The following is a 27,633-nucleotide window of genomic DNA, read 5'->3' as shown; positions in this document are numbered from 1 at the left end:
TTGGGAGGCAGCAGAAGTCTCCCACGCGGGGAGTACGTGGGATGAGAGCGCGTAGGATGCTTTGAAGGTCTGGATCGAAGGTCTTGATCAGTTTGTTGAGCTGTGTTTGCAACAAGAGCAGGGAGCTTGAGAAACTCGGCATCACCACCAGCATCAACCAAGCCTCCCCCGGTACCACGGTTGCAACCACAGGGAAGTCTATCGTCAATTTATCCGACCACACCCTTCAACCAGACGAAATCGAAGTTCTCAGCCGAGGGCTCAATTTCTGCCCCACCACCAAAATGGACCCCACTGGTCTCACGGCGGACACAGAGGAATTCATCAGTAGAATGAGGCTCCAGGAATTCTTCCACATATCCCAAGATTTCAGCAGCGAACCCAATGAGACAATCAATGATCCGGAACAGCAGACAGAGGGATCACAGCAACCGAAGAAGAAAGAGTCAAACTGGACTCCTCCGGAGGGTCGCTGCCCTAAGCTTGACATGTATGCTCAAGCTGTCAGGAGATGCGTCAACGCCAGATTCATCAGCCGCACTCACAAGACAGTCCAGAATGTCACCCGAGCACAACGCAACGCCATCGACGCTCTCAAGACCAACCGCAGCATCGTCATCAAACCAGTGGACAAAGGAGGAGCCATCGTCATACAGAACAGAACGGACTATTGCAAAGAAGCATACTGACAACTGGACAACCAGGAACACTACAGACGGTTACCCGCAGATCCAACCAAAGAACACACCCAACAGCTCAACAAACCGATCAAGACCTTCGATCCAGACCTTCAAAGCATCCTATGTGCTCTTATCCCACGTACTCCCCACGTGGGAGACTTCTGCTGCCTCCCAAAGATACACAAAGCCAACACACCCGGACGTCCTATCGTATCAGGCAACGGAACCCCGTGTGAGAACCTCTCTGGATACGTCGAGGGCATCCTGAAACCCATCGCTGCAACAGCATCAGTACTCAACACCAACAACAGCCAATCTCCAGGCGCCATCCTACAACTCATCCGCTTCATCCTGGATCACAATGTCTTCACCTTCGATAACCAGTTCTTTACCCAAACACACGGAACAGCCACGGGGACTAAATGCGCAACCCAATACGCCAACATTTTCATGCACAAGTTCGAGCACGACTTCTTCACTGCACAGGACCTCCAACCAACGCTATACACCAGGTACATCGACGACATTTTCTTCCTTTGGACCCACGGCGAAGAATCACTGAAGAGACTACACGATAACATCAACAAGTTCCATCCCACCATCAAACTCACCATGGTCTACTCCTCAGAATTGGTTTCTTTCTTGGACAAACGGATCTCCATCGAAGACGGGCACCTCACCACCTCACTCTACCGCAAGCCCATGGACAACCTCACGATGCTCCACTTTTCCAGCTTCCACCCTAACCACGTCAAAGAGGCCATCCCCTATGGACAGGCCCTGCGAATACACAGGATCTGCTCAGACGAGGAGGAACGCGATGGACACCTACAGACGCTAAAAGACGCCCTCGTAAGAACGGGATATGACGCTCGACTCGTCGACCGACAGTTCCGACGGGCCACAGCGAAAAATCGCATAGACCTCCTCAGAAGACAAACACGGGACGCAACCAACAGAGAGTACCCTTCGTCGTCCAGTACTTCCCTGGAGCGGAGAAACTATGCCATGTTCTCCGCAGCTTTCAACATGTCATCGATGACAACGAACACTTCGCTAAGGCCATCCCCACGCCTCCACTACTCGCCTTCAAACAGCCACTCAACCTCAAACAGACCATCGTTCGCAGCAAATTACCCAGCTTTCAGGAGAACAGCGTCCACGACACCACACAACCCTGCCACGGCAACCTCTGCAAGACATGCCAGATCATCGACACAGACACCACCATCACACGAGAGGACACCACCCACCAGGTACATGGTTCATACTCCTGTGACTTGGCCAACGTTGTCTACCTCATACGTTGCAGGAAAGGATGCCCCGGAGCATGGTACTTTGGCGAGACCATGCAGACGCTGCGGCAACGGATGAACGGACACCGCGCAACAATCGCCAGACAGGAGAGTTCCCTCCCAGTCGGGGAACACTTCAGCAGTCAAGGACATTCAGCCACCGATCTTCGGGTAAGCGTTCTCCAAGGCGGCCTACGAGACACACGACAACGCAAAATCGTCGAGCAGAAATTGATAGCCAAGTTCCGCACCCATGAGGACGGCCTCAACCAGGATCTTGGATTCATGTCACGCTACACGTAACCCCACCAGCGAAAAAAAAGAGTTATCTGTTTTTAATACAACTGGTCATTCTCTCTCTTTCTCTTCCTTTCGGATGTTTCTCTCTCTCTCTCTCTCTGTCTGTCTTTGGGTTCGGACCGTTTGTATATTCAGTAGTCCTGTATTTACTGTGTCTCTGTCTGATTGCCTTGACAACAGGCAGTTGGAAAGATTATCTGTAATCACCAGGCAATGTTCTCTGACTATATATGCGGTAACCTTCAAGGAATTCCACACTCACCTGACGAAGGAGAAAGCCTCCGAAAGCTTGTGATTTTCAAATAAAACTGTTGGACTCCAACGTGGTGTTGTAAGATTCCTAACAAGAAAACATACAGAGGGTGGTTCGGGTTGGCATCAGTGCTGCCATAAACTTTACTAACAAATGTAAAATCCACCAAAGCAGTTGAAGATTCTCCTACTGTTTTTGTTCATTACAAAATAAATTTTAAAATGATTTAACTACCTTCTGCCCGATATGAAACAGGGTGCACCAATATAATGATTTTCAAATAATACTGGCCGTGCATTAAGCAACAGCTAATGGTATAGCATTGTCTATTTTGGGAACAATAAGGTCAAGTAAGTTTAAGATTTGAAAGAAATATATAGGGAATAGATGGCAAAGCAATAAATAAAAGGTTGGGTATATAGCCAGAACAGTACATTCTATAGCGGTTATACTAAGGCTTCACAATGCATTGACCAGATCGCATTTGGAGTATGGCTCAATTCTGCTCCCATTACAAAAATGACTTAAATGCACTGAAGGTGTCGAGAACATCAACACGAATGATCCCAAATGTAATGGGGACGAGCATTTAGCTGGGAAGACCCTTGTTATTTACTATTATGTATTTTTAATATGTATTTTAAAAAAGGTTTCCCAAGCTTAGTGCTGGGAAAATCCTATTGGGGATCCTGCCAACCCTTCCCAGTCAGTGGAACAAGCCTCATTCTCGGCTGTTACTAGATATCATCAACTATTCTATTAGTTATGGAGAGCTGTGGTAAAGAAACTGCTACTTCTAGTAATCAAAGCTGTATTTACTGGCACTGAAATGAAGTAATTTACAAATGGTACAACTTTTTGGCTAAGTGCGTAAGAATATGTCAATGTCATAATGAATGAAAGGCTATCAGCCAAAATATATCAATTGCCATGCTAATGAATTAAAAACATTTTCAGACACTGTTTATTGCATTATATTATTGTTATTCTCAGTCTTCTGCATGGCAGAATATGAATTAAATCAAATGTGGGAATAATCCAATGCCATTCTTATGCTGGTTGGCTTGTTTAAAAGTTAATTGTGAGCCAAATAAAATTGGTCATTAATTATGGTCAACACATCCTGACAAGAAGCTTACATTTACATAAAGGGAGCATTCAGAACTTTAGAAATAGGTAGAGGCTGGAGAATTGAATTTCTTTGTCAGGGGCACAGTTATCTGGTTGAAAGACTGATTATACACATCTGACAATCACATTTAAAACAAGTAATGTTCCATATATTGTCATCCAGAGTATTACTAGTTATATTCGCAAGTGTGTTTGTATTCAAAGAACTAGCATGCTACTTTAAATGGGAAAATTATATCTTCTGTATAAGTTCCCCCTCCATTTATGTCTCACTCACAGTTTACAAAAATTCTATCTGAGGAGAAATTATTTACAATGGAATACTGCACTCTTAGACCATCTGACACGCTAAGTCAGGTAGAGGCCTGATTTGCCCTAAGCTTATTACAGACTCTGGCTCCCGCACTAAAATAGGAATCGATAATCTTTTCATTCCTGGATACTGATCTACAGCAAAAATTTTCTACTGCACTGTTAAAATTATATGAGTGATGTTAAAAGAAGTTACTTATTACTAGAAGTACTTCTTCACTGCACAGATTATTCTTTAAAATTCATGCTATTTTGAAATTCGCAAATATTTGAATGAAAATCAATAAAAGGCTAGTTGCCACCTTCTTTTCTAAAGGCTTATGTTTCAAAACATTTTTTCTCCTTAAAACACACTTTAGTTAAGCATTATTCAAAATCCATTTCTTACTGTTTATGTTATACATTTAGTGCCCAACATTACAGACAACTACCACTGGCACTGAACCAACAGTATTCCTGCAGTAAAAGTGTGGGATGTCCTATCACGCAAGTCATATCATACCCTTATCTACTTGGCACTTGAAAATGAGGAACAAGTCCATTTCTTTTTTTTAAAAATAGAAATAAACCAAAAGTACATTCAGTGTCAGCTATGACTCGTTCTGGCATTCTCACCTCTGACCCAGAGGTCATGGGTTCAAGTCCCACTCCAGAGGCTTGAGCACAAAATCTAGGCTGACATTCCAGTGTGGTACTGAGGGAGTGCTGCATTGTTGGAGGTGCCGTCTTTCAGATGAGTCGTTAAACCGAGGCCCCGTTTGCCCTCTCAGGTGAACGTAAAAGATCCCAAGGCACTATTTTGAAGAACAGCAGGGGAGTTATCCCTGGTGTCCTGGGTGATATTTATCCCTCAACCAACATCACTAAAACAAAACAGATTATCTGGTCATTACCAAATTGCTGGTTGTGGAACTTTGCTGTTTGCAAATTGGCTGCCATGTTTCACACATTACAACAGTGATGTCACTTCAAAAAATACTTAATTGGCTGTAAAGCACTTTGGGACGTCCTGAGGTTGTGAACAGTGTTATATAAATGCCAGTCTTTTTTTTCTGGTTATAAAATTAAGTTTTGTGCACAAGGTGCAAAACTTTTCTTCCCCCCCACCCCAAGAAAAAAAATCATAAACAGTTCATATAGAACTAGGCTTACATGGCAAGTTGTTGTCTGAAAAAAAAAACTGGAAGTTGTTTGAATTCTGATGGCTTTACATTGCAGATTTATTCTAAAATTAAGCCTCACCTTTTCTGGGAGGCAATATAGTTCTGGAAGTCAGCAGTGTGATCTTCATCAACAATTCCTCCAGAAAAACCTTCAAGCATTTTGCAAGTATATACTCAACAAGACACACCAATATTGCAGCAAGTCCATGTTCTGCATCCCTAGCTCAGTTGTTCAGATTAGTTATGTTGTTGTGTAAGTGTATATTCAGTAGCGGAATCTGGGCTCGAATTGAAGTCGGTTAACAAGCATCGCAAATCCACTTTGTTCATGTAAACTATTCGATTTTCTTAAACCCACTGCAGCTCAACTGTTACAATTGCTTTTCCATTACTTAAAAGTCTAAGAATAGTGGCTCAATTCAAAAATTAACTTCAGGCAAATTAATTTTTATAGTCCTGTGAATTGGAAGACATTCACAGAATAAATCATCCCATGTTGATGAAGGTAGCGCAGTAGATTTTATATATGTGGAGTTTCAAAAGGCATTTGATAAAGTACCATGTAACAGACTTATTCGGAAAATAGATGCTCATGGGATTAAAGGGACGGTGGTAACTTGGGTACATAATTGGCTAAGGGATAGGAGGCAGAGAGTAGTGGCGAACACATGTTTTTCTGACTGGAGAGGAGTATGCAGTGGGGTCCTCCAGGGGTCCGTATTAGGACCATTGCTTTTCTTGTTATATATAAATAACCTAGACTTGGGTAAAAGGAGTAAAATTTCAAAGTTTGCAGATGATACAAAACTTGGCAATATAGTAAATAGTGAGGAGGATAGCAGCAGACTTCAAGAGGATATGGACAGACTGCTGAAATGGGCAGACACATGGTAGATGCACTTTAATGTGGATAAATGTGAAGTGATGCACTTTGGGAGGAACAACATGGAGAGGCAGTATAATCTAAATGGTACTATTTTGAGGGAGGTGCAAGAGCAGAGGGATCTGAGGGTGCATATTCACAAATCTTTGAAGGTGGTGGGGCAAGTTGATAAGGCGGTTAAGAAAGTGTATGGGATACTTGGCTTTGTAAATAGGGGCACTGAATGCAAAACAAGGAAGTCATGCTAAACCTTTACAAATCACTAGTTAGGCTTCAGCTAATTCTGGGCACCACAGTTTAGGAAGGATGTCAAGGCCTCGGAGAGGGTACAGGGGAGATTTACCAGAATGATACCGGGGTTGAGGGATTTGAGTAATGTAGAGAGATTGGAGAGGCTGGGATTGTTCTCCTTAGGGCAGAGAAGGTTAAAGGGAGACCTAATAGAGATATTCAAAATAATGAGGGGTTTTCATAGAGCAAATAGGGAAAAACTGGCAAGTGGATCAGTAACCAGAGGTCATAGGTTTAAAAATAATTGGCAAAAGAACTAGAGGGGAAATGAGGAGAAATTTTTGCAGAGGGTTGTTAAGATCTGGAATGCACTACCTGAAAGACTGGTGGAAACAGATTCCATAGGAACTTTCAAAAGACAACTGGACATGTACTTGAACAGGACTAAGTTGCAGGGTTATGGGGAAAAAGCTGGGACGTGGGACTAAATTGGACAGCTCTTTCAAAGAATGGGCACAGGCACGATGGGCTGAATGGCCTCCTTCTGTGCTGTAAGATTCTATGTGAAGGTATACTTCTTGCAAATGAACCATTTTTTTTAAATGGAAAATGTTTTGGTTATTTAGCAGTCTTGCATTAATCTATGCTTTCTGAAAATGGCTTCTCAAGTAAATTTATAAACCTTTGTATTAACAGTCTGTTATATACAGTGCCATGCTAAAGATGCTTCCAATTGGAGCTAATAAAATTATTAAATTAGTTTCATTTGTGATGTTGTTGCTGATTACAAATGCAACAATTGAGCACTTTTCATAAACAAAGCAATTTGGAGAATTTAGGAAAAAAGAACTAGTGCAATTTTTGGAGCTTACATCAACTTTCATATGGTGCTTATACAAAGCTCCATTTACAGCTCTCATCTCAGTACGCTACTGAAACATCTGTGAGGTTGAGTTACAATGGAGACTCCAATCTCATAATACACTGGCTATTTTGAACTACTGAATGCTTGCTGGGCACCTTGCCAAAATCCCTTGAGAGGGGATCCTACAGCACCTCACACCCATTGGATTCAAGAACAAAGATCAGTTCTGGGAACAAAACAAGCTTATTTTAAACTAATATACTGAGTTTTTGAAAGGTCCCCCCAACAAAAAAAAATATCCTCGCTAGCTTAGTCAAACATACCAATTAAGCATTTGAAAGAAATGTATCAAGAACTTTATTTAAAAAATGATTTTTTACACCTATAGTTTACCATAACTTTTAATATTGGCTGATTTTATAAACTTCAAGTATACCAATATTGAAAAAAATCTGGTACTTCTCATTGCAGGTATTTTATAATTTGGATTTACTATACTATTGCAGACTATGAATCTTCAAAATTCAGTTGCTGAGGTGTAGGACAACAATGCAGTGTTGCATTGCCACTATACTGTTGCTCAAAAGTAAAATTCAAAGCACCAGGGCCATATTAACATAAAACCAATTTTTTTTAATGTATCACAAGGATTCTGTATGAGTATAAGTATTACTGTGCAGTTTAGTCTACAATGGGTTCACTTCAGAACAAAACACTGTATATAAAACTTTGATTTTGACTGCTTTAGTGGCAATACCCAATGAATAGCTTAAAATTAGTCTAAGGGATATTTAGTAAGAGTTTTTGTAATATTAGATTTTGGGATATCCATCAATATTTTGTTTTGTTTCAAATGGTATAAGACTGAAAATTATCTACATAATTTAACAGAGTATCCCCTATTAATCGATGTCAACCTCTCCTTTAAATTCTGGTGGTAATCAAGGTTAGGTTCAAGAACAGATTTCACTGAAAGCCAGTCATTTCCAACACTAATTAAATCTTACTTCTGGGATTGCAGATGACATTCTGAAAACTGATTTATACAGTAGATGTAAACTTAATTCTAAGTCGATAATAGTGTTTAATTGTTTTAACACATTTTTCAAGGAAAAAAGTATTCTGTAAAACAAACCCTAATTTTGAACAAGATGAGAAAAAGGTTTCCATGATCACCAAAATACAGTTACAAATTATTTTAAATTCCAAAAACACTAATCCCAATTTGAAATCCAGCCCAGACTAGTGGGATGAAAGTCTCTTTCTGCTTGCTACAAGAATCTTTTGTGAAATTAGTTTAGGTAGCCTCAACCCAGTCCCTGGTGAGCACAGGCCACAAAACTGTCCCTAATTTGGCAATAAATAGCGCAAATTGACAATTTCACACAGGATACTTAACTGTGGGAAATGTAATACTGATGGAAGTAGGAGTGCTCTTTATGGTTGGGGTTGAGGCATATTGTTGGAATAGAGTAGAGGGAGCATTACTCTGCATGTTATTTTGCTATAACTGGCCTGGGTGTACTTGATAATGACATTGGGTGCTCCACATGAGAAGCAGTTCCATTCAGTAGCTAACATTCCTCACCTTGTTCAGCACAAAATTCAATATTGATCAAGTGGGTTGAAGACATATTAAAGACTTCAAGAAAACTTACCCTTTTACTGAGACAGATTACTGGCCACATGCTGCAGCCCAAGGTACAACAACAGCACAAGCAGCCACAGAGCAGCCATCGCACGTTGACAGGAAGGTTCTTCTTCAAACAGCTGTTAACCCGGCTAATGCTGGCCTTGAATTCCTCTGGTGCAACCTGTTGAAGCAAAACAGTTGAAAACATAATGGACTGATTCAAAAGTTCTCCAAGTACTACAAATGGTAGCAATTATTGTATTATGCATGTTAGTTTTTAACCCGTAGGCACCTGGCAAGTCCAGGGAAATGACTGTCTTCCTGGGCTAGATAGTTTTGTAAGTTTTCAACTCACAATCTGTAAAGCTGAAATATTACAGTAATGAAGTTACTCAAATGCCAGAAGTAGCTTTATTACAGTAAAAAATTCTAAACTATAATACCTAAAATAAAACAGTAGTTAAAATAGAAGTTGTTAAGGAGGCATACTTGTCTCACTCCAGTAATATTTAGTATTGCCAGCAGCTTGGAGAGTCAGTTTATCCGAACCAACTTTTAATCTTGTTACTACAACAACTTGCACCTTTAGTGTAGAAAGCTTCCCAAGGCATTTCACTGAAGTGTAATCAGACAAAAATGGATGCGGAGCCAAGGAGGAGATATTAGGAGAGGAGTGGGAGATGGAGAAGAGGAGAAGCTTAAGGGGGGAATTCCAGAGCATGGGGCCTGGACGACTGAAGGCATGGCCACCAATGGTGGGGAGAATGGAGGGGCTGGGGGTGGGGGGTGGGGTGGGACACACAAGATAGCAGAGTTGGAGGAACGCAGGGCTGGAGAAGGTCAGAGAGACAGGGAGCAGCGAGGTCATGAAGGGATTTAAACAGGAAGATGAGAATTTTAAATTGGAGGCGTTGGGGGACCAGGAGCCAATGTAGGTCAGCGAACAGAGGGGTGATGGGTAAGCGGGACTTGGTGCAGGACAGGATATGGGCAGCAGTTTTGGATGAGCTGAAGTTTACAGAGGGTGCAGGAAACTGCCAAGACACGAGAATCTGGCAGTTGGCAGCAAACCGGAGACGGGACCAGGCCACAGGCATTAGCAAATGTAATCATTTCTGAAGGAGTTGTGAATGCCGAGGTTTATTTTCTTGGAGAGTCTGGGGCATGCCTCTGCCCCCAAATCAAAATGTATTTGAGACAAAAACATATATTTTTTTTAAATGCCCCATCCTTCTTTTAGACCCTCATTGAGATGAGCAAAGCTATAGCTGAGCCTCTGAAATCTGTTTGAATAGAAGCAAGAATGGGGGAGTCAGACTGGACTAAAGCAGCCATGGTAATTTGTTGCTGTAAATTGTCTCTTAGAGTCCATTAGCATTTGTGGTACTGGTATCTTGGTTTTTTAAGCAGTTTATGGTGAACTAACTTTTAAAAAATTGGTTCTTGCGATTGGGAGGTGGTGCATGATGTCTAAAGGATAGGGTGAATATTGATGGACCCGATGTTTTTTCTCACCCATCTTTTTAGGCATAACTGTTCAATTCAGTGGTGCCAATACACACTTCACAATGTATAACTAATACCATATATTCTGATAATGCTTAAATCAGGATGGCTATAACAATGTTTTTAAAGTTACAGTTGCAAAGAAAACAGATAAAGATGAGAAAGACACAGTGCATAAAGTTTTAGGATTTTCTAGATATAGGTCGATTATGTATTGATAACTTAAGTGCAGTAGTGACACTGCTGCATGCTCTCATCATCTTTTTCAAGATTTGTAGAACTTCTTGCTAAGTAAAATGGTAATGACAAGTGGTCACTGACCAGGAATAAAGAGAAAACTACTCATCCAAGACTACTACAGCAGTATTTAGCTCCTTCAGCTTGGACAGAACTCACAGAGTAAATATGTAAATGTTAAAGTACAATTGGTGATACAGACACAACACAAATATTACAGCATATATAAAGTAAGGTTTTCATCAACAACCATAAAAATGGCAATGTTCATGCTGATCTTTATGACCTGTTAAGCTGGGGGTTATGGCTCTGGCATTGGTGTGAGTTGTCTACTGCTGGTTGACCACCCAGTGTTCAGGTCACATCTGTGGCATACATTTTTAACTTGTTTTAGAAGCAAAAACCTGTTAATACTGCCCACATTTAATGCACTTTCACTGAAATAATTATAGCTTTGTAAAATTATTCAATTGTAAGTTCCACCTCCATCATCAGCAAATGGAAACTTGACTCAAGATGAGAAATCAAAGATTTACCTTTCCTGTCAACGATGAAGGGAATTCTGATTCAAATTTGTTGCTCAAACCAAACCTGAAATAACAGAACAAATTAGAACATGGATCCTACACAGCTCTGAAACACTTCATTTGAAGAACTGAATTTGACTTTGCAGTATAATAGATTAACAAAATAAAATATTTCATCTGTAAAACATTCAGAACAATGCAACAAAGAATAATGCTAGAATAATTTTTTTTTGGAATGGGGGAATAGAAAGTTTTGTTCTCAAAAAAATTAGTCACTACGGAATGTCAACATTCCATTATCGGTCAGCATCAAGCACTCCCTGTACAGCATAGCACAGGCTCACCCCAACCTTAAGAGTGCAGCCCTATTGTATCAGTGCTACACTTCTACTTTTGTCTTGTGGCCTTTGAGTGGCACAGCCTAAATAGTGCTGAAATAAAGGCATTTTATGATTTAGAAGCTGCTCCACTAGGACATGGACATGGTTGTCCAAAGTCAAACAACCATTAGAATGAATGCACCCTTGCCTTACGCTCTATCAATATGAGCTGGTTTGGAACCCATGTCCTAAGGTTGAAAGGGCAGTGTTCAAACACATGGCACCAAACAGCCTATGAAATCGAAAATTTCTCCCAAGTAAACCTTGTTTACAATGATATTGGGCACTACTACTGAATACTTTTGCTATGGAAGGAACAGATATGATGACATTTAGCTACAACATACAAAATTGTTAGGTTATGAAATGTAGGTTATGAAATGTAGGATGAGAGTGCAATTCATCCAGTTTTTGTTGAAAACTATGCAAGATTGGTCATTTAGCTGGAAATAGCATTGCCAGTTCTAGACACTGCATACAGGTTATTTAACATCTTTCCCCAACCCACAGCAATAAATCAGTGAAAGAGATAAAGCGTGGCATGAAAATATAATTCAACAGGACACTGTCCTTTTTCTTCCCATTCCGAAGAATGCTAAGCTGCTGTCCAATGTTGATGGCACTTTCTGATGTAGATCGCTGTGCCTACTGGCAGCTGCATGTATAGATAGATGGTTAAAGCTACAACGTCTCCTATTCGATTAATTTTTCAAAACATTGTTTCCTCCAAGATTTTCATCATGCCAGCAAATAGGTTAGTCTCTTTCGATAAAAGTCCTTTCTTTGAAAGTTTTTCTCCACATATCATTGACAAATTATGTCATGCAACTAGGAAACTGCAGGATACCTGATGCACAACATTTCCTTCAATTTCCTTTCTTGACAATGCTAAGATACTACTCCCAATCACCTATTATTTTAATTGAGGCAGAGGCCACCAGTGCCACTCAATGCAAGAGTATGCAGGGAACCATTTTGACAAACACAGATGAAATAAGAGTCTAAATGGGGTAGAGGAACAGAGGGACCGGGGGCACGGATACACTGATCACTAAAAGTAGCGACGCAGGTTAATTTTTTAAAAAATTCATTCATGGGATGCGGGCATCGCTGGCAAGGCCAGCATTTATTGCCCATCCCTAATTGTCCTTGAGAAGGCAGTGGTGAGCCGCCTTCTTGAACTGCTGCTGTCCGTGTGGTGAAGGTTCTCCCGCAGTGTTGTTAGGTAGGGAGTTCCAGGATTTTGACCCAGCGATGATGAAGGAACAGCGATATATTTCCAAGTCGGGATGCTGTGTGACTTGGAGGGGAATGTGCAGGTGGTGTTGTTCCCATGTGCCTGCTGCCCTTGTCCTTCTAGGTGGTAGGTCATGGGTTTGGGAAGTGCTGTCGAAGGCCATAAAAAAAGCAAAGCACTGGGGTTCGCTTCTAGAGGGATAGAATTGAAAAGAAGTGAAGTTATGTTAAACTTATATAGAACCATGGTTAGACCACTCTTGCAGTACTGTGAATAGTTCAGGTCTCCATATTATAAAAATGATATAGAGGCACTGGAGAAGGTGCAAAAAAGATTTAATAGGATACCAGAACTGGGATGTTATACCTATCAGGAAAGATTTAACAGGCTGGGGCTCTTTTCTCTAGAAAAGAGAAGACTGAGGGGTGACCTGATAGAGGTCTTTAAGATTATGAAAGGGCTTGATAGGATAGACGCAGAGAAGATGTTTCCACTTGCAGGGGACACCAGAACTAGGGGCCATAAATACAAGATAGTCACTAATAAATCCAATAGGTAATTCAGGAGAAACTTCTTTATCTAGAATGTGGAACTTGCTACCACAAGGAGTAGTTGAGGCGACTAGCATAAATGCATTTAAGGGGAAGCTAGACACATGAAGGAGAAAGAAATAGAAGGATATGTTGATGGGGTTAGATGAAGAAGGGTTGGAAGAGGCTCGTGTGGAGCATAAACGCTGGCATGGACCTGTTGGGCTGAACAGCCTGTTTCTGTGCTGTACATTCTATGTATTTCTATGTAATTCAATACATTGGTATTACTTTTTCACTAACACCATCAGAATAGAGATTCTTGTTACACTTTTACATCGTTGTGTGCCAGATCAGCCTCCCATTAGTCCTGCAATCAAATCAAGTGATGCAAGTGAATCATTTTGGGAGTGTTTTTTTCTGTTGAGGATTTTGTTCAGCTTTCTTAAATCTTTATATAAAACAAACCGTCTGTCTTTTCAGAACTATGTAGTGATATAAAAGATTCATTTTTGGGTATCTTGGCACCTCATTTGTAATGGTCCTGAATTTTAGAAGTTCATTACAAAGCAGCTATCTTCTTTATCCAGATTCTCACTGATCTACTACACCTGCAAATGTCTTCAAAATGTAATCTGCAATGTGCTCAGGATCTGTGCAGAAATACAACTCTGAGTAGTATGGGGTGGTGGGAGGAGAGGCTAAGTAATAAAATGTTATGCTTCTACACATTGCGGAGAAGTACCTAGATTCTGGTCGACATCATTCCCCTGAAGGCACGGTCAATATTAGCAACTGACCACATGAAGATCCTTGGGAAATAACTTGTGTTCTTTCGTGGCACAGTACATTGGTGCTCCAGTGTGCTTTTCTTCTCCAACTTAAACATCTGAAGACTCAGTTTGCAGAACAATTTTTTTTTGTGTGCAGCAGACAGGAAGTGACTTTCCTTGACACATCACATACTCATCACTTTCCAACATTAAGGAATTCTGCTGAGTGAGACCCAAACTCACTACAATGCAGTGAAAATTTCATAATAGCCACAGCTGTAAAGGGTTGATATGTCCTTTAATGAACCAGACCGTAATGTCAAATTTTGTATACATGAACCTCTGAACTTTACAGATTACTATTTAAATGATCTGCTCTTGCTTTATTCTACAGAATAGAAGAAAAAAAGTTAAGGCTGACAAAGGTTTAACGAGACAACTTAGATATTAATTAATCCAGAAGTATCGCTGAATCCATGGTTTTTGAAGCTTTAAACATCTCTGCTACATTTACATATTATTAATGTTATCACTGTTATAGTTTGATCTAAAACTTCATAGCAAGACTGGAGAACTTTCAGAACCCATCATTGCCACTGAACTTTGAATAGAAATGTAAGTTTCTAATAAAACAGATTATATCTGGAGGTAGGTCAATGAAATCTATTTTTACAAATATAGGCCCTTTGGTATTTTTCAAAGTTGGAAAGATGCATATTTAGATAAACATTAATAATTCAATGCAAGGCGAATTATATGATAGACAGATCACTAATTGGAACAGGTATTACAATTCTGTATGTTGTTAGAAGCCTCCAAACTGGAATTGAAACGTAACAAAGACGGACAACGTTTCAGTTCCGCTTCGCAGTTTCAAACCAAGCTGCACTGAAAAAAAAGGCAACAAGCGGAAGCTGCACGTCTCTCAACAGGGGATGGGAAAATTGAAGGGGACAGTCATGACTGGGTGGCTTCTACAACCGCCTGGTGCTTAGCTTCCGGGGGCACTGCGCTCTCAACTGTAGGAACCAGAGATCAAAAAAGGATAAAAATAATTTGAGAGAGAGGATCAGCCATGATCATATTGAATGGTGGAGCAGGCTCAAAGGGCCGAATGGCCTACTCCTGCTCCTATTCTCTATGTTTCTAAAAATTGAAAGGCAGTGGGGGTAGAATTCACCCAAAAATATTAAATCTAGAAAAAGTTAAAAATACTGAAAACAATTGACCTTTTCCAGTAAAGCTAGTGACAAAATATTTTCTCCACAAAGTTCTGCGTTTAAACCACCCAGCATAGAAGGCAGAAAAATTAACATATTTGAGGATCTTTGTTTCCAATGTGCTGTGATATTTTTGAAAAAATAGCATACAATTATTTGAAAAGTTTAGAATTGAAATGAGGGTAGGGCAAGCCAAATGGAAGTGGAATTTTACTCATGAACGTTTAAAAATATATTGTTGAGAGATTAAATACTAAAAGTGGTCAAATAATACACTAGAAATTAGTCTGGAACCCTGTGCAATGAACATACCCACGTTAGAAGAAAAACAAAGTTGAATGCAAGGCTCTAAATTACTTTCAAAATGTTTTTCTCCCCATCAGTTTTCATTCAGTAGCTCAGCCAAGAGGCCATTCTTCCTTTGTGAACCAGGGCAGTAAATATCTCTCTTCCCTTTCCGTCCCAATAAACATGCTTCAAAGCTGAGCCTGTTTTCAACCAACATCCACACTCACAACTGGAGTCACTATACAGCAACCAGAAGGAGGAACCAAGGCTGATTTTCCCCTCACTGGTCCAGCATCAACAAGTCCCAGCTGAAATTGATGTTGTTCCTCAAGGTGAAATAGACTGACATCAGGGTCAGACTAAAGCTGTCCTCAGCCAACATTTATAGTCATTTCGAAGCAGGGGTCACTGACAGCAATCAGAAGCAGGAACCCTAGCTAAATTGTCCCCTTTGCAGCCCAGGACATTGAAGTCTCTTGTTGTGCTCCATTATTGTCCTCGCTGAAATCAGCTAATTCAACAGATCAGGGGTTGAACCTGATTAATTTCCATTAATGCAATGTTAAAAGTTCTTATCAATTGCACACTGGTTTAAAGCATATACTGTTAAAGTGTACAGATCTTATACCTTCTGATGGGGCAGTCATCTAGGTGTACAGCTTTTTAGTTCAGCAGCCCACTGTCACATTTCATACCTTCAATGCAAAGCAATTAAAATCATGCCTACCCGATATGTTAGTAAGTCTGAGTGATCATGCATGGCAAGATCAATTCATTGTGATACTTCTGGACAATTGCTCGAGCAGACGGTGCCATATTATATGCAAGATTTACAGATCAACAAATGGTTATTACATCTCTAAATTGTAACTGGTCACACTATTTTCAAGTTCTATTAACTTTATATCAGAGATGCACTTTCTTGTATTTTCATTTTTCTTTCTTCAAGTCAGGTACTAATAAATGCAAATCTGTGCTTCTTTCTGCCTGCTTCTACTCCACTCACTTGTCCATTTTACAGTGTCCTGCTTTTTTTTGTAAAAGAGGGAAAAGCAATGGCTTTTCCTTATTTAAAATCTATTTAAAGAAGTATTTTGCAAATCTGTTTATACCCTATATTTGAGTACCTGGTTTCACACCATGTGCATTTGTAAACATCTACTCATTTATTGCAATACCACATCAGTTAAGCACACAGCAGGTTTCATTGTACAGTACCAGTACTCAATTAAAAACCTTCATTTTCCCTGATGATGTACTAATTCTTAGGATCAATCAGTGGATAGGGATTCAAATCAGCTTTAAATCTAAAGTGCAAATTAATTCTGAAAGTTTCTTAGTTAAAGATTGTTTGGCACTTTTAAATGCAAATGAAAAAAATTAGTGACCATTAGAAAAAATAGTTGTGTATAATTTTTCTTGAATACATTTGATCATTTTAGTCAGAGTCTAGAGGATTGCTCAACAATTCTAACACATACACTATTCTAAAGCCTCCTCATTTATAAAAGGAACCTAGCATTATACTAGGGGAAGACACTTAAAAATTATAGAATATGAACTTCAATCCTTTTTTGAAAAAAAAACAATGAGGTTGGTAGATTTAAAAGTGACTTGTGCATTAGTTACAGATCTTATTCTCAATTCACAGCTCTTGTGCATTAAATGGGAGAGGAAAAAAATTACATAACTGTTGTCTGCTGTCAACAGTGTTGACAGCAGACAACAGTTCTAACAGCAACCACATAAAAACAAGAGCACTGTCTTTTGCAAGGCTACCTGAAGCACTCTGTTTAATTGAGAGAATGAACTAGTAAACAGACATTTTCACAACCCTCACCAGAACTATTCCTTTACTAGTTGGTGGACAACCCAACATTACAATCTATAAAGCTTTTTAACCATTTTTGAGGAGAAGGACCACTTCTAACAGATGTATGAACGGGATAAGTGGTAGCTTCAAACTGTGCCAAATAGCAAAAGGAACAATATGTGATCAGAAAGAATGCATGTAAAGTTAGTTTAAATGCTAACAGAACACTTTTAGTTGCTGTATTAATAAGCAAAGTGTTCATGGACAAACAAGATATATCTTGCCACATGGCACAAGTCACCGTCCAACGTGTAAAGGGTGCGTAGGAACCGAGACACCTGGGGGTTCACATACACAAATCTTTGAAAGTGGCAGGACAAGTTGATATGGCTGTCATTATCTCATTGCTGTTAGTGGGAGCTTGCTGTGTACAAATTGGCTGCTGCATTTCTCTACATTACAACAGTGACTACACTTCAAAAGTACTTCATTGGCTGTAAAGCGTTTTGGGATGCCCTGAGGTCGTGAAAGGAGTTATATAAATGCAAGTTCTTTCTTTCAAAAAGCATACACGACCCTTGTCTTTAGAAATGGAGGCATAGAGTACAAAAGCAAGGAAGTTATGCTGAACCTTTATAAGTCATTGCTTAGGCCTCAACTGGACTATTGTGTCCAATTCTGGGACTCAGCCTCAACTTGACTATTGTGTCCAATTACGTCTAATTCTTTAGGAAGGATGTCAAGGACTTGGAGATGGTTCAGAAGAGATTTACTAGAATGGTAAGGATGAGGGACTTCAGTTATGTGGAGAGACTAGAAAAGCTGGGATTGTTCTCCTTAGAGCAATGAAGGTCATGGAAAGATTTAATAGAGATATCCAAAATTATGAGAGGTTTTGATAAGAGTAAATAAGGAGAAACTATTTTCATTGGCAGGAGGGTCAATGAGCAGAGGGCACAGAGTTAAGATAATTGGCAAAAGAACCAGGGGGGAGGTGAAGAATTTTTTTTTATGCAGCGAGTTATCATGATCTGTAATGCACTACCTGAAAGGGTTGTGGAACTAGATTCAATAGTAACTTTCAAAAGGGAATTGGATATATACTTGTAAAGGTAAAACTTGCAGGGCTATGGGACTATTTGGATAGCTCTTTCAAAGAGCCGGCACAGGCACGATGAGCCGAATGGCTTACTTCTGTGCTGTAAGATTCTATGAACGCACACTTCTAGAGGGGATGGGGAGTAAAATATTACAAATAGGTTTGTTATAACCAAAATTAAAACATCCAGTAGTTAGCAAAGAGGCTGTTTCAAGAAACTGTTATTCCTGACCTATTCTGTGTCTTTCCTGCGAGAGAGGCTGGTACTCATTTCTTCAGTTTTCTTTTTGTCTGAGAAAATCCTATATGAATACAAAACCATTGAAGTTTAGAGTATTAAAAGAGTACTTTACTATCCTGTACAGATATTCCAAGCTAAGTAGGAGTGAGATTCTCTGGCAACATGAAGCAGTCAGAAACACACAGGGTGGTCAAGTAGATTTTAACAACCCTACAAAAGATGTGTTTTGAACTTATGTCTACTTGCAATTAAGGGTGTACTCAGAACAAAGTAGGCAATATTGTGATTTGAATTTCAATATTTTTTCCTGTGGACATGTAATTATTTTCATACTTGATCTACAGTATTTAGGCATGCTTGCAAAATAATGCCATTTTCTTGCCAAGAAAATCTGCTTTGGAGTGCTCCAAAGTAATGCAGAAGACCCTCTGCAGAAATAGATTTTGGTGTCCATAAAAGATCTTTCAGCAGGGAGCATTTTAAATAGAAATACTTTAGATGATTTTTCCATGCAGAGAGAGTCTTAAGCAAAAGGAGCATATCAGAGATTGGGAAAGTTATAGAACATGGTGAGATCAGACTCTGACATACCGCATGAATTTCTCCCACAACTACAATATTATTTAATGCAAAGTTATAAGTCAACTTTAAGAACTCCACTCCTGATCAATACAAAGCAATCCCTGCTGGAAGGGTACAATTGTGGATATCCAGACAAAGACAAGATTGGGCTTGATTATGATTTCTCCCTCCCTCCTGGTTGGACAGCCTGCCAACACTCACTGCCTAAACAACAGCCATTTAGGCAAGGTACGAGAGGTTGCCTGATATCCATGGAACCACTTCTCAATAATGAGTGAATGACTTAAGATGAGGACAGAAAATTGGCAGAAAAAGGTATTACATTTTTGGGTCTTTCCTACCAGTCTTATTGTAAGCTTTTCTGCTTTTGAATTTTAGGTCATTCTCATAGGTGAGTCCCAACTCCCTATGCTTGAGTGCCTGCACGAGTCACAATATCTTGGTATGCTTTTGGCAATATGCCCAGAAGAACCTTTCCTTTAATTATTTTTAGCTACTGGAATTATTTTCATCCTCCATAGGAGATCGCTTTCATCTTTGATAAGCAATACAGCATCACAACTTCAGCTCTTGCTTGAAGCTTAAATTAAGTGCATTTATTTTACGAAAGATGAACAAGTAAATAACAGTGATAGAATTTCTACTATGTTTGTGAGTTCTAATATCTAGCTCCATGAGTTGAAAAAAATAAAAGTTGTCAATCTATATACTTATTTGTGATGTGGAGATGCCGGTGATGGACTGGGGTGGACAAATGTAAGGAATCTTACAACACCAGGTTATAGTCCAACAGTTTTATTTGAAAATCACAAGCTTTCGGAGCTGACAAAGCAGGTAAGCTCCGAAAGCTTGTGATTTTCAAATAAAACTGTTGGACTATAACCTGGTGTTGTAAGATTCCTTACATATATACTTATTTATTCTTCTATAAATATTTTTGCATGCAATCCTTTTCTTTATTGTAATCTTTTTAACTGTGGGAGCTAACTACGTTACTTTTCCGTGAAGATTTTCAAAGGCTCAAAAAACCACTAACTCCATTAATTAACAGTTCCTGCCACTTAAATTCTCTTTGACTGGGTGCCCAGGCTTGCTGAATTTTAATAAATGGCATTTGGATTCAAAAATCACCGGCTGTCATACACATAACTGAACCAAAGTATCAATATATTTGAAATACAAGGATTGGTGGCTCTCTCAAGCCATGCAAGCAACCAAACAAGACTTGAAACATTTATATTGAGTTAAGTTTGGTACAACTGTAGGCAACTGCTTTGTAAAAAAAACATTCCTTATATATTATGATTCGATTTAAAGTGACAGCCACCAAGTAAATCTGAATTTTAAAAAAACTTTGTTTATGTCACAGAAAAAAATTCTTTATGCAACTTACAACAGCAGATATTTATGCAGCTTTCTTTTTGAAGAAGTTAATCAATTCACCATCAACTGCTTTTGTTGGAAGTCTCTTCCATATATCCATTAGCTGGGGCGGGAGGGGGGGGGGGGGGGGGGGAGGTGCAGGGCTACAGGAGAATTCTAATCTCTAGTTTCACTTGAGGGTTGTCAGTTTTAATTCTATGCCATCTATTTTTCTGCTCAATCTAGGTCAAATAGCCTACTTTTACCCACGTCACCCACACCTCTTAGCATTTTAAAGCCCCCTCATTCTTCTTTTCTTCAATTAAATATTTAGGTCTCCGAGTGCTCATGGGTTAAAGTCCCAAGTCCGAGAATCAACCTAGTCATACTTCTTTCAATCCTTGCCAACATATCAATGTCCATTTGAAGATAGGGCATCCAAAATTGCGCACCCAGTGTGATCTCAACACTGGTCACAGGAGGTTAAAACAACTTCTCTAAACTTATATTTAAATGTTCTTGAGAATTAACATAGTATTTGATAGCTTTGTTAATAATACTTTCGCGTTAGATTTTTGCTTAATTGGGGAATCATGGAGTATTTACATAACATTGTCCGGTGGGAGATTAATTGGGAGGGGTGGAGTCCTTGAGACAGTAAATCCACATGGTCTGTGAAAGGATGGCCAATGGCCCTCTTCTTGTTCCATACTTTCAGTTCTTGAGAAGCCAGTATCATCATCCATCGCAATAATCATATTTGTTCAGCAGGGTAAGGATTAATTCTGCATTTGACAAAAATCAATTATTCCTATGCTGGTCAGTAACATATAAGGAAGGGTCTTCATTTTTTAGAATATTGCTCTGTAACATATAATGTCATTTCTCAGTTTCTAACAGTAGGTTATCACCCAATAAATTAAGTTATGATTTGCACTGATTAATTAGGTCATGTTCTTTGGCATTAATGCCATCAAGTTCATCGCCACAAAGTGCCCTGGTTGATAACTACCAGCAAAACAAACAGAATAAAGCTGCCCCCACAAACTCCACAGTATACAAGGCTGTATCTTGAGAGTTAAAATGACAAACGCAACTGTGATAGCGATTCTGTGTTCTTTAGTCTTAGTATTACTCCTGCCACAAATTAAAGTTGCATGTATTTGTGATTCCACTTAATGAAAATGAAGTATTATTGACTGGTTCCAAATACTATTGTTTGTACTACAACTAAACATACAAGTTTGTTTAATAAATAATCTCCTAAGGGAAAAAGCAAGAGTTATACAGCCCTTGAATGTAACATTAGCTTGTAAAATATATGCCAGGATGATGCAGTAGGACATTAAGAATTCACTTTATTATGTAAAATGGTTTGATGTGATTGCAATATTAAGAAATGAGACTCAAAACAACCTAGTTATGGTCAGAGCTTATTGTATCAGTGTTATATTTAGAGAACTACTGTATGAACAGTCCTTACCATTTTGTCAGTACTAGTTTATTATTATAGTGGCTTTTTGCCAGCAGTTGGCTGAAACCCACAGCTATTACTATGTTTTCTAGTTGATGACAATCAAGTGAGACAGTTAAGTCCCAGGAATGTTTTAAAGCTGAAAACTGTGATTCTAGTGTTTTTAACAAAAATGCCAGGAATCAACCATAATTCGGAACACCTCCACAAGACATGTTTACAACCAATTGGCTTGCCAGCTATTAAGAAAATGAAACCAAAATATGTGTTTACTCTTTTTCATTATACTTTTATAACGGGCAGCAATTTTCCAGTAATCCAATATAGATTAAGCTCTATTAATCTTGCATTGATTTCACAAATGTAATTGTTTGATCAGGCTATCATGAATTGAAGTGGATGAAGCATCCTGGTCAATGGACCCCATGCTGAAAAATGCCATCTGACATACAGCAGGTCAGACTTTATATGACAATTCATTAAAAATAGGTGCGCGAGAGTGAGCACAATGAAAATAATTCCATCTCAAGGTTCAGATGATGGTAAACCGCTCAAGTTTTCCTTCTGTGGCTGAATCTTGCAATCACTCCAACCCACCATTCTCCAATATGCATTGACTGTTATTTTCCAATATCCAACTGTAATGTATCTCTTGATAAACTTGCTGGGATTGTATCACAATAACTAAACACATACACTCATCGACTACATGAAGCTCAACGACTATTCGCATCCACCGTTATAGCTACCACCAGAGAAGCAGGATCCAAACATGCTAAAACCACCTGTACACAAGGTAGCAATTTTATAGCAATAATCTTATCTTGTGTTTTAAAGAACGAATTTTAACTCACATTTCTATGACCCCTTTCAGTCTTCACGGCATCCCAAATTGTTTCACAATCAATTAATTACTCTTGAAATATAAGTCATTCTTGCTATTTGACAAACGCAGCAGCCAATTTGCACACAGCCAGTGCCACAAACAGCAAACGAGGTAAATAACCAGCTAATCTGTTTTGGTGGTGTTGGTTGAGAGATAAATGTTGGTCAAGACATCTGGAGAACTCCCCTGGTCTTATTTGAATAGTGCATGGGATATTTTATGTCCACCTAAGCAGGCAGACAGGACCTTACTTTAACATCTCATCCAAAAGATGACACCTCTGACAATGCAGCACTCCCTCAATACTGCACTGAAGTGCCAGGCTAGATTATGTCCTTAATGTTAGTGAGCAAGATGAAACCCAAGAAAAACAAAAGCTTAGCCTCCTGATGACTGGGAAGATAATAGCCACACAACGCAGCCAGTCTGTACTGTGGCTGATTGGATAGGCTAACACCTTGAAATAAATACTGTGTGCATGAAAAATAGGTATGAGAATCAGAACTTATATCACAGAAGTAACTTTTATAAAAAGAAAAAAAATAAATTTTCTTGCACTATAATGGCTAATTCATTTCCATGCATTCTTCAGGTGAGACTGGTATTCACAATAATAGTGGAGTCCACTTAAAATATGTTTTTTGCATACATTCATATTCACAGCAATGTGATTACATACAAGACTAACTTCTGCTAAAATGCATGTTTCACCATCAGTACCCTTATTAAAAATGCATTATTTTTTGTAACACTGAATTTTGCAATGCCCTTTGCTTGCAAATTATGTAATTACTACACATCATCAAAAACGATGGGTACCTAATCTGTATGCCAGTTCTTTTGATGAGGCAATCAGCACTCATATTGAATGCACATAGAACAAACAGATCATTACTTATAAACTTTGTAATTATAATTTTTCTGATTATGTTTCTGTTTTTGGTAGTTTTGTTACTGAATGCTTTAGATCTTATTAAACCAACTCTAAATTGTTGCTGAAATCAATAGTGGGAAGCAGCTTAAACTATCTGAATAATAATGTCCATTATTGACTGCACCTACTGATACTAATTCATCTGTTGGGGTCACTAACTCTACAATACCAGCTCTTGATAAGGTTATTGGCATATTGTTCATCATATTAAAAGGGACTAAAATAGACAAAAGAGTTACCCTAAATTTTATACAGGATTGAATTTTAAGAAGGGATCCAAATGATGAAAATTAAAGATCTAAATATTGCCAAATTTCAATCTCTGGATAAAATCGAATCTCCACTCTTCTTTCCATCCCACAAAGACAATATCTGTGAAGGATTGGATACCTTGGAACTGTCTGAAATATCATATGCACTACCCTTGCTTCAGTCTTTACAGTTTCAGATATCTAGCAATATTGAAGTATTGGGAAGTTAAGTTTTGATGACATTGATGCACTGTGAACTTTGTATTGGCTCAGCATTGCTTTCATATCACATGTTCAAAACTTGACTGAGGATTGCCTCGAGCTGCCGTTACAGATGATGGATGTCAATTCTGAATACACACAACAGATAATATGATTAGACAATAATTGATTGTAGTGCCAGGGAACTGAAGATTGCAGACAGTTTAAGGATGAGACTCATCAACCTCCTTATCCTAAATTTCTTGATACAGCACAGGCTGTTATGCATTATTATTTACGTATATAAACATGCTATAGATGTATCATGTTAATTCCCAAGAATTCAAATGAAAACAGGAGTCAGTGCTAAAATGTCAGAAAATAATTTCTGAAAATCACATGCTGAAATTTGTATTTTTTAATAAACAATTTTCCCCAAACTCCTATCTTAATCTCCCACTACCATTAATTACTAACGTGTTAAGGATACAGTAGACACTCAAAATGCTTTTGAAAAACAGCCAAAACTATGAGATAATGGCTAGGTTATATCAGAGATCCGGTATTTACATGATCCACAATTCATTACAAAATGCAAATGCTGTAAAGGTTATCAAAATCAGTGCCTATATTTACAAATGAAAATTTGCAAAGCTATACTTTACTGCTTTATTTACTGTGGCCACTGTAAATAGTTCATCAATATTTAATTTCATATAACCCCAATTTTGTCTAATAATTTATGATCCCAGCAATACAAATTGTGCAACTTCTGCAATTTTTAATTCATATTTCTATTCGTTACGAATTTTTGTCTCCTCAGCAATTTTCCTCCTCCCCAAAGTCATTGACTCCTTGCTAGGGTAAAGTTCCATGGGTGCCAGGCATCACCCAAGTAGGCACTATCTCTTGTATCCTGCTGCCCATATCCTAACTCACACCAAGTCTGGTTCACCCATCACCCCTGTGCTCGCTGGCCTACATTGGCTCCCTGTCTGGCAACGCCTAGATTTTAAAACTCTCCCAGATCTCTGTGTTTCTCCAATTCTTGTCTCTTGTGCATCCCCAACAGCTGCCTGGACCCTAAGCTCTGGAATTCCCTCCCTAAACCTCCTCCTTTAAGACGCTCCTTAAAACCTACCTCTTTGACCAAGCTTTTGCTCACCTGTCCCTGGGTGGCTCGGTGTCAAATTTTGTTTGATAACGCTCCTGCGAAGTGCCTTGGGACGTTTTACCATTTGAAAGGCGCTATATAAATACAAGTTGTTGTTGATGAGTTGACTCGAGCTGAGTCAGACCCATCACTGCATCAGGCTATTAGGCAGCGTCGCGTCTACAATCAACATGAACTTTTTCTGCAGAGAAACAGAGGGACCGCAGGACATCCCGGGCTGGCGTGTGGCGGCCTGTCACTGCCATTGCCTGGGGTCTGTGTCAGCACGACTTCACACATAGGACCTAAACCCCGGCCAGGCGGCCGGCTCTGCTTGGGCCCCGGCTCCCTATCACCTCCCGCAGGTCAGGTTACTTTCTCCCTGACCCCCACCCACCAGTTGTTTTATTTTTTGGTTGACCTTACACGGTGACGTGTCCTGATCCCCGCACCACCACCGGGTCGGGCGCGTACTTGAGCAGCTGCTCCTCCAGCGCTCGCTCCTCGTCTTCTTCTTCTTCTTCATAGATCGCATCGAAGTCCGCCATCATCCCGGAGGCCGCCAGCTCCATAGAGACCGCGCGTTGCGCAACGCAGCAGATCGGAGCGGACACAGGCAAAGATCGCGAGAGCGGCGCGATCCCGCCCGGTGGAGGGGGGAGGGGTCAAAGAGGAAGGAAGTGACGCAAGTGCCGCGGGTGTACTGTCAAGGTAGCGAACGCTGAGTGAGGCTGTCAGTCATCGGAGAAACGCTGAGGCAACTTTATTCATGGGCTGTCTGAGTCAGACTCACTGTCAGAGCAGTGTTGTTCAATATAAATCATCGACTAGCCACATGCTCAGGTTTTATTAGGAAACACCTTACACACGATACAGGTAACTGTACTTCACCAACACTTGGAATTCCGCCATGAGTTTGTCCAATTGTAAACAATTTTACAACACCAAGTTATAGTCCAGCAATTTTATTTTAAATTCACAAGCTTTCGGAGGCTACCTCCTTCCTCAGGTGAACGATGTGAAAATCCGTTTGTCCAACACAGCGCATCTGATCGCTGCTTCGAAGTTTTTGTCCAGCAGTTGCGAGAGATACTTTGATTTCATCGGAGTGACTGTTGACTCACACAACGAGACGCACCAGACCCGCTCCTGCACTCCATCCGAAACACGTTACTTGCCCCATGCAACATGATGTGACCTGTTGGAGCTGCCTGTTATTGGTTGGACTTGTTTTCTTCTGCTGGCTTGGACTGGTTATTCCAGTTGGTTGAGCTGACCACAGTGACGGCTCTGCTCTCCACAAAATGTTGTGATGTGGAGATGCCGGTGATGGACTGGGGTTGACAATTGTAAACAATTTTACAACACCAAGTTATAGTCCAGCAATTTTATTTTAAATTCACAAGCTTTCGGAGGCTTCCTCCTTCGTCAGGTAAAATTGTTTACTAAATGTTGCTGAAGGTGTTGCTATGGTGCTGAAGTCTGGGGTTCCACACTATTTTAGCAGATAACCAATAAGCCGTAACCAAGAAAGTAAAGCACGCTCAATGAACCCACTCGCCTTACCATTATACTAACAAACCCACAAAACCCGCATGTGCTATGCGAATGAGTTATTGAGATCACATGCCTATGCCTCTGTTAGTCATTTTTTATTTACTATTCAAAAATGCAATTAGTCATATCTAGATTCCCAATTAGCTATGTGTGGCTAGTAATTAATGTATTGCACAACATTCTATTAGAGTTACTGCTGAGCTGTCTGGAAAATTCTAAAATGTAAATTGGTTACCAAGGCCTGGATTTTCCTCTTATTAGCACCTGATTTTCAACTGGTAGTCAGGTGAGCTGGTCACTTGGTTGGTGGGTGGGCCAAGTCAGATGCCCATCATTTTTTTGCCATTTGGTGGAAGTGCCCAGCCTAAAATAGGTGGCTGCATTTAAATGGGGTGGTAATAACATGGTGACATTATATATTTCATTTTCAATATTTCAAGCTCAATAGCCCTGAGTGTCAACCACACGCTTATAAAGTGGGTCTCCAGCATTGCTAGGTGGAAATGAAAGGGCAGCCGTTTATTTAAAGACGTTACAAAGGAAGCCATGACTTACGCCACTTACTTAAACTGACCCACAGCCCATCTCTACCAAAGGCACCACCAGTGGCTGTAAAGATTGCAATAGCCCTAAACT

The 27,633-nt window shown here is 39.7% G+C and overlaps 1 protein-coding gene across 1 annotated transcript in view; it reads right to left on the bottom strand.

The window, feature by feature from the left end:
- LOC137323662 (cysteine-rich hydrophobic domain-containing protein 2) overlaps positions 1-26,097 on the bottom strand; it is a 43,141-nt gene extending 17,044 nt beyond the window's left edge. Inside the window, exons 1-3 of the mRNA XM_067987428.1 lie at positions 25,867-26,097; positions 11,026-11,080; positions 8,772-8,927 (exon numbers count right to left, since the gene is read on the bottom strand). Of these exons, the coding sequence (XP_067843529.1) occupies positions 8,772-8,927; positions 11,026-11,080; positions 25,867-26,012 (357 nt within the window). The 5' untranslated portion in view covers positions 26,013-26,097. The remainder of the gene's footprint in view (positions 1-8,771; positions 8,928-11,025; positions 11,081-25,866) is intronic.
- Between the last annotated feature and the right edge of the window lie 1,536 nt (positions 26,098-27,633).

The sequence above is a fragment of the Heptranchias perlo genome, chromosome 1, assembly GCF_035084215.1.
Source record: "Heptranchias perlo isolate sHepPer1 chromosome 1, sHepPer1.hap1, whole genome shotgun sequence".
Classification (NCBI taxonomy): domain Eukaryota; kingdom Metazoa; phylum Chordata; class Chondrichthyes; order Hexanchiformes; family Hexanchidae; genus Heptranchias; species Heptranchias perlo.
The sequence above is the reverse complement of the archived record's forward strand: the minus strand, read 5'-3'. Positions and strand labels throughout refer to the sequence as shown.